At 42.3% G+C, this 8,550-nt stretch overlaps 1 protein-coding gene across 1 annotated transcript; it reads right to left on the bottom strand.

Annotated features, from left to right (window-relative positions):
* Positions 1–3,627: 3,627 nt before the first annotated feature.
* On the bottom strand, positions 3,628–7,514 carry LOC121421270. The gene is made up of 2 exons (XM_041615931.1): positions 7,153–7,514; positions 3,628–6,600 (listed from the first exon to the last, which is right to left on the bottom strand). The coding sequence occupies exon 2, from the start codon at positions 5,686–5,688 to the stop codon at positions 3,628–3,630; it is 2,061 nt and encodes a 686-aa protein (XP_041471865.1). The 5' UTR covers positions 5,689–6,600; positions 7,153–7,514.
* Between the last annotated feature and the right edge of the window lie 1,036 nt (positions 7,515–8,550).

Raw genomic sequence — 8,550 nt, 5'->3', positions numbered from 1 at the left:
AAATTGTGGACTAAGACGTCTTCACGCATGTCAAGGGGTGGTCGAATTATCTCACTCGCAGATCCGAGAAAGATTTCCTCCAGTCATTCACCATGCAGACGGAACTGGTTCCACAAATGGCGGCCTAGTATCACAGGCTTACCAAGGAATGAGACTGTGGAAATGGGAATTACTGTTTCTGTTAATTCTTCTTTTACATAAATATTCTATAATCCTTTTATCTGTCAGTTAAGAAAAAAAATATATACTTCTTGAATTGATTTCTCTAAAAAAAAAAAATAAAAAAAAAATTTACAACAAAGAATCACAATCAATGTGGTATACATACTTCATACTCAATCCACTGATACATAGGAAACTAAATATCCCATATTATGGGTTTTTATGACAGAAGTAATCAATATTTGTCCTACGTTCCACAACGTGCCACGGAATAGAATATTTCTAGATAAATGGCGCTAATTAAATGCCTATTATCATGATTATTAGTAGTAATATTATTACGTACGTCACACTCTAACAGTCAGTAATACACCTCATTCGGCACATTTGGACAAAAATTACAGGACTGATAAGTTTTCGAAAATCCTGGCGTGTTTAAATAACAAATGAGCATTTAAGTTACCATTCAGGATAAATGCATCCAACCTTTTAACAGCAAATTCATGTACATGATATAGATTAAATGATAGGCCAGTTCAACTTACCAAGGAATGAGAGTTTATCTCGGCGAAATTAAAGTATAAAAACCCTGCAGAACAGCGTTGGCGTGGTCCTTGAAGTGACTTGGTTCTGACGGCTAAATAAATGGGAAAACATTAGATTCTGACCAAAAATCTCCATAGCCTCTTTACCTCACTTCCCACTACACCACGCCCAGGTCTCACTTGCCCTGCACACACACGTACGGCCTTTCCTGTACACGGCTTTTTAGCATTCTGCATACGTGGCGCGATAAATGCTCACCCTGACGTAGCGACACCGAATAATTGTACGCTTGGACGCATCGAATTCTAATAATAGTGTAGGACACTAGTACTGGAATGCGATTAAACGCGCGCAGGGGCGAACTTTGACAATTTACCCCTCCCTTAAGATAATTTTTCAAAGGTAAAATTTCCTGAAGTATATAGTTTTTAAGCAGGGGACATGGAACTATAGCAAAACATAAACCTTAACTCCTGAAGTTTCTACTATTGAGACACTGCATCCTACACCCTACTCAGATAGTCTGCGCCAACATTTTCTTGCCCCTTGATGGCTTCGACTCTGAACTTGTACTGTTGGAGAGCCAATGCCCAACGAAGGATTCGCCCATTAGCTACTTTAGATTTCTGAACTGCCAACAAGGGCTGGTGGTCGACTTCGAGTATGAACTCTCGACCAAAGAGAAAGGTCTCGAATTTGTGCACAGCCCAAACAACCGCAAGACATTCTTTCTCGATGGTTGAATAGGCTTGTTCCCGAACTAGTAACTTCTTACTAGCATATGCTATCGGGAACTTCTCTCCATCAAATTCTTGTAGGAGAACTGCTCCGACCCCTTTGTTTGATGCATCCGTCCTCAAGATGAACTGTCTGTTCACATCAGGCAAGTGAAGAATGGGTTCTTTGGTCAACATCACTTTCAGACTGGTAAATGCGTTCTCATGTACCTCGTCCCAGTCAAGCATGTTTGGTTTCCCCTTCTTCAGTAGGTCAGTTAGAGGGACAGCAGTTGTAGCGAAGTGGGGAACAAACTTCCTGTAGTAGCCGGCCAATCCCAAAAACGAACGTAGCTCTTTCTTGGTGGTTGGTCTTGGAGCCGTCTGAATGTCTTCTACTTTGCTGTGGAGTGGTCGAAGATACCCTCTGCTCAGCTGGTGACCTAAAAAGTCGACTTTTGCAAATCCAACAAAACACTTCTTGGGTTTTGCCTTGAGGTTCGACTCCCTCAGTCTTACCATCAGAGATCGTAGAGCTTCTATGTGTTGATCCCAGGTAGGTGTGTGCACGAGGATGTCGTCAATGAAATTGTCGACAAATTCAAGACCCCTGAGGACTGTTCTCATCAAGCGACTGAAGCTGGCGGGTGCATTCATCAACCCGAATGGCATGGACGTAAACTGATAAAGTCCATCGGGGGTTACAAAGGCAGTTATTGGCTTTGCCTGCTCCGTTAGCGGCACTTGCCAATACCCCTTTGTGAGATCGACCTTTGTAAAGAAGTTGTCGTTTGCAAGTTTGGCGAATATTTCCTCCTGGTCCGGAATGGGCTCTGCATCTGGAACAGTGATGGCGTTTATCTTCCTAAAATCGCAACAAAACCTAATACTACCATCCTTTTTGCTTATCAAGACAATTGGAGAAGCGTAAGGAGAGCAGGATGGTTCAATCACTCCGAGAGCCATCATCTCCCTTATCTCATCTTTGACGGTTTGCCTTTTAGCATGAGGCAGTGGATAGGGTCGGCTTTTCACTGGCACGTCATGAATGAGCTGGATGTCATGATGTCCAGCTGTACTGAGACTTGGGACATCAGTGAGTATGTCATCAAATTCTCGCAGAAGGGAGGACACTTGTCTGTGCTGCTCATCAGAAAGTTCCTTGGATACCTGAACATCTGAGTATGTTTGCGTTCTGTGCAAACTAGGAAGGTGTAGAAGAGGGCTAGGCGAGGATATAATCTTGCTAGTACCTTTGCCGTTGTCGTTCCCAGCAACCTCTGAGTCATCCTCGTCCTCAATAACTGAGGTCGCAACCAAGTCCACCACAGCCGCATTCGTCTGCTCTGGTTCCTCAGCTTCACGTCTTAGATACTGCTTGAGGAGGTTGGCATGGAGGGTTGCCACTCTCTTGCCTAGATCAACTCTGTAATCAAAGGGTCCTTGGGTCTGGACAATGCGGAAGGGACCCTTCCAGTGCATGAGAAGTTTGTTATGGTCAGTCGGAAGAAGAACCAGTACCTCATCACCAACTTTAAATGAGCGTTTCTTTGCTTTTCTGTTGTAGCTCTTCCGGTACTTCTCGTGTGATTTGTGTAATTCTCGTTGAGCAATCTCGCAGGTCTTTTCCATCTTCTCCTTTAGATCCAAAACGAATTGGTAGGTACTCTTGGTTTCCGGATGTTCAAAGTCCTTTGTCCATAACTCGCGTAGTATCATCAGTGGTCCCCTGACCACCCGTCCGTATAAGAGCTCAAAAGGTGCGAAGCCGGTGCTAGATTGGGGTGTCTCCCGGTATGCAAACAGCAAAGAATCGATGTACCGGTCCCAGTCTTTGGGGCATTCTTCGCACATCTTCACTAGCATCCTCTTCAGTGTACCATTGAACTTTTCTACGAGACCATTACATTGAGGATGGTAGGGGGTAGTCATGATATGCCTTAGAGACAGTAGACGAGAAACCTCCTTCATGACACCAGAGGTGAACTGTGAGCCCCTGTCAGTGAGCATTTCTTTAGGAAACCCCACTCGTGAAAAAATACTCAACAATGCCTCCGCTACTGTGGACGTATCAATATTCCTAAGGGGCACTGCCTCTGGATACCGCGTCGCATAATCTACGAGTGTGAGGATATATCGATTTCCCTTTGACGAGATTGGAGCAATCGGGCCCACTATGTCTACTGCGACGCGGTGAAACGGCTCATCGATTAGCGGTGTTGAGCCGAGGGGCACCTTTGTCACCTTCCCCTTTGGGAAAAGAACGCTGGCAAGAATCGCATGACCTGCAGAACAATTTTACATCGTGGTGCATCCCCGGCCAGAAGAAATTTGCCAAGATCCGGTCACCCGTCTTGCTCGCTCCTAAGTGTCCACCCATGACTGACTCATGGGCCAGTTTGAGAACCTGTTTCCGTAAAGGCTGCGGAACTATTAGCTGAGTATTGACATCTGCTGCTGCCCTTGAGTCTTGAAATTCACGGTAGAGCACACCATTCAGCATCTTGAACGAAGACTTATTCCCATTACGGCTTACCTTGACCTCATTAGCCGCAACCCGTTGTCTAATCTTGTCCAATGTCTGGTCAGCTTCCTGTGCTTTCCTAAATCCATCTGGAGTTACCTCGATCAACTGACCAGGTACTTTCAGTCCTTTTATAGGTTTCCATCTCTCTCTGGCTTGTTGCCTGGTCTCTGCTGCCAATGCATAAGGTATGGTCCCTTGCTCTGGGGGTTTCCAATCTAAGTCGGGATCGCTAGCATTTCTAACTCCATCTAAGTTGCCTAAAATAAAAGGGTAAATTGGATTACTAACACACAGAACTTCCAATTCCCCAGTAAAGTAGGGGGTATCTACATAGATACGTGCAAGTGGAAATCTCCTAACCGTCCTATCAATCAATAGGCACAGTCGCTTTTTCCCGGTCATTTGATCAGGTTTTACTAACTTCTCTTTTACCAGGGCAGCTGTGCATCCACTATCTCGGAGAGTTTCCACTAAAACCCCATTAACCAGACCTCGGACAACTGGCATTGAACGCACAGAACTTGCCTCACATGCCACACTCACCACCGGTAAATCTTGCTCCTGAGACCGGTTTGCCCTGCCTGCTTCAATGCACGAGATACATGAATCAATTAACAGACATGCTGCCTCACCTATATCCAGAGTGAATTTACTCTCCTCAGTGTGGTGATCCCCTCTCTCTTCCTCTGCCCTAGTCTGCATTTCGGCCGTCCCATACGATGACATCAGGGGCTGTGGTCCCAGACCAGCGTAGCTGCGTCCCGATGACCCTTGAGGTTCTGTCATCTCTACCATGCCTGCAGCAAGCCTTCCCTGTCTCCTCTCATTGCAGTTCCGAGCGAAATGTCCTTTGCTACCACAGACGTAACACCCTTCTCGCCTCGGTCGGTTAGACTGTTTGTCCTGGGACGGCGGCAGCTTCCTCGCCTCTGGTGTACCTGTTGTCTTAGAATGAAAGTCAGGACGTGAGTTCTCAATTCGAGGTTTGTGACTTACATTGGTTAAACGCCACCCACCCCGAGCTTCTATAAAGCGATCCGCTATCTCTGAAAGCTCATCCAAGCTACGAGGCTTGCGCTCTTTTATGAACATCGCCATTTCTCTTGAACAACTGTCATAAAACTGTTCTATGAGAACTAATTCCTTCAGACTATCTGAATTTTCCTGATATCCGGCTAATATTAACCATTTCTTGAGATAAACCCTCATTCGATAAACAAATTGGCTCGCACTTTCTCCGGAGTCCGGCCTTGCTGATCGCAATTTTTTCCTATACTCTTCACTAGTAATATCATATCTCTTCAAGAGCGCCCTCTTTAGGGTATCGTAATCTAACGCTTCAGTATCGCTTAGTCTACTATAAGTGTCTAATGCCTTGCCTGTCAAAAGCGCGCTCAGATTAGTCGCCCATGACGTCTGTGGCCAGGATTGCGCCGATGCGTATCGCTCAAATCTGCTAAGATACGTATCGAGATTATCCCTATCCTCGCTGAATGTAGGCAATTTTGGTGCTCGTACATGCGCTCTACTTTCATTCAGTGTTTCCTCACTTCTATCACCTCTCGAACGCTCTAGCTCCATTTGCAACCTAACCAACTCTTGTTCCTCCTTCACTCTCTCACGATCGAGCATGCGCTCTTCTCGTGCCCGTTTTTGCTCTCCTTCTATAAAAGATCGCAACTCCGTACCCCTCAGGCCAAGAGATTCACCGATGCTAGCGAGTTTTTCGATTTCCATTTTGAAATCTAAACTACCCTAATAATTAGGATTCACACTTACCGCCGTTCCTGAACCAAGCCGCCACTCGAACCAAGTTTTCGCCAGCTCCGCACTATCTACTAATCCACTATGTCCTACACCAAGAAAATTTCAAAACATTGTCTTATTATACCACATACAAAACGTTCATGTATAACAAAGCAAACGTCGTAAATATACTGAAGAATATCTAACAAGTTGTATGACCAAAAAAAAACATTCACTACCAGTGGTTGACATGTAATTTGAAAAATAGAGGTCCCTTCGTGGTCGCCAAATTGTCACCACTAGTCTCGGAAAATGCAAACACATATTAAATAAGTCTGTAGATTTGTTAAATGATTATGAACCAGGTAAAATCATTTACCATCTTTATTACTCTTTGGATTAATAATAGAATATACCTGGTGAATTTGATCAAAACAAACAAACTAACAAATCTCGATAATTCAGAATGGTTCCATACAAAATTTAAGGTTCACCTTTAAACAAGGTTTTCCATTCACAGCGATTACAAATGATTCAAACATATGACCTGTGGAGTTTGTTGCAATTTTTTTGTATAGCAAGGAAAATATAAAATACAATTTTTTTAAGTATGATCCAATCCTCGATGATAAAAAAAAAGAATTAAAGAGTCACATTCGCGATAAATACATACAGGTTAGCAGTCTGTAGATGATTCAATATACTGTAATTATCTTTGAGCTGTAAGCATGACGTCGATCTTGTCAAGCAAATTGTGGACTAAGACGTCTTCACGCATGTCAAGGGGTGGTCGAATTATCTCACTCGCAGATCCGAGGAAGATTTCCTCCAGTCATTCATCATGCAGACGGAACTGGTTCCACAAATGGCGGCCTAGTATCACAGGCTTACCAAGGAATGAGACTGTGGAAATGGGAATTACTGTTTTGTTAATTCTTCTTTTACATAAATATTCTATAATCCTTTTATCTGTCAGTTAAGAAAAAAAATATATACTTCTTGAATTGATTTCTCTAAAAAAAAAAAATAAAAAAAAAATTTACAACAAAGAATCACAATCAATGTGGTATACATACTTCATACTCAATCCACTGATACATAGGAAACTAAATATCCCATATTATGGGTTTTTATGACAGAAGTAATCAATATTTGTCCTACGTTCCACAACGTGCCACGGAATAGAATATTTCTAGATAAATGGCGCTAATTAAATGCCTATTATCATGATTATTAGTAGTAATATTATTACGTACGTCACACTCTAACAGTCAGTAATACACCTCATTCGGCACATTTGGACAAAAATTACAGGACTGATAAGTTTTCGAAAATCCTGGCGTGTTTAAATAACAAATGAGCATTTAAGTTACCATTCAGGATAAATGCATCCAACCTTTTAACAGCAAATTCATGTACATGATATAGATTAAATGATAGGCCAGTTCAACTTACGTTTATCTCGGCGAAATTAAAGTATAAAAACCCTGCAGAACAGCGTTGGCGTGGTCCTTGAAGTGACTTGGTTCTGACGGCTAAATAAATGGGAAAACATTAGATTCTGACCAAAAATCTCCATAGCCTCTTTACCTCACTTCCCACTACACCACGCCCAGGTCTCACTTGCCCTGCACACACACGTACGGCCTTTCCTGTACACGGCTTTTTAGCATTCTGCATACGTGGCGCGATAAATGCTCACCCTGACGTAGCGACACCGAATAATTGTACGCTTGGACGCATCGAATTCTAATAATAGTGTAGGACACTAGTACTGGAATGCGATTAAACGCGCGCAGGGGCGAACTTTGACAGTCATAGACGATACGGTGATTAGACAATGGTTGTAAAACGAAATGTTGATGAACGGAATGGCATTAGACTAAATGAAGCTAGACCATGTTGTGAGTGGACGAGTTGGCAGTAGACGAATTGGCAATTTACCCTTTGAAGGAGACGCGTTAGCAGTGTGCGTGTATCGCGCGCTTGTGGGTGTGTTGGTTTGTGTGTGTGTATTTGAGTTTTGTCAGACGTGTATCAATCAGATATGATTATTTACGCCTGGACCGACCTTTAACGTCACCATCCGAAAGAAGTAAACAGGGCTCGAACCTCTGCATCAATCTGTAACTTTCCCACATAGCTTAGATTACAGGCGCACGCCACAACGCCCAGTTCTTTGGTGACGCGCTCTTGTATTTATATGCCAATTACACTGTAGAAGCCAGCACTCAAAACACTCCTTTCCATTAAAAAATCCATTATTCTGCAATATCATCATGATCATTGCCTCCGTAATGATAAGTTTACCCTGACAAAAAGTTTATATGAAAAATAGCAGAAAAATTATAAGAATTATTGCCGAGGGTTTGAGAAAAATCCATCAAAGAATAAAAAGATTATTATAATTTTAATTCTTCGATTTGTGACGTCATAATTATGCATGCAACTTTCCTACATATTGATCGAGTGGTAAAAATGAATCGATTAAATGTAATTTTCCCGGGAAAAATGGTTTTTATTGTATACCTTCAGTGTAACAATAGACATATCACCCGTTTCTATTAATACATATAGGTCATCACGAACCAATAAAAAAGTAAAATTTATGCATTTTATATTACATAACATATGGGGCAGCTGCTCGTTTATGACGTCACAAATCCAAAACCTAAAATTCTAATAACTTTCTTAATCTTCAATGAATTTTCCTCAAACCTTCACCGTTATTTTTGATTATTTTTTCTGCTATTTTTACAGAAAATTTTCTTCAGGGTGAACTTCCCCTTTAACCAATTATGGAATTGAGTTTTTCTTGCAACATTCCAGCGTTTTAATCTCTGATTATTAGAT

This window comes from Lytechinus variegatus, chromosome 9, assembly GCF_018143015.1.
Source record: "Lytechinus variegatus isolate NC3 chromosome 9, Lvar_3.0, whole genome shotgun sequence".
Classification (NCBI taxonomy): domain Eukaryota; kingdom Metazoa; phylum Echinodermata; class Echinoidea; order Temnopleuroida; family Toxopneustidae; genus Lytechinus; species Lytechinus variegatus.
Note: the sequence above shows the minus strand (reverse complement) of the source record. Positions and strands in the feature narration are given on the sequence as shown.

What these genes read in the sequence shown, in the direction of transcription:
- LOC121421270 (XM_041615931.1), bottom strand. Translation starts at nt 5,688, where the DNA reads ATGGAAATCGAAAAACTCGCTAGCATCGGTGAATCTCTTGGCCTGAGG.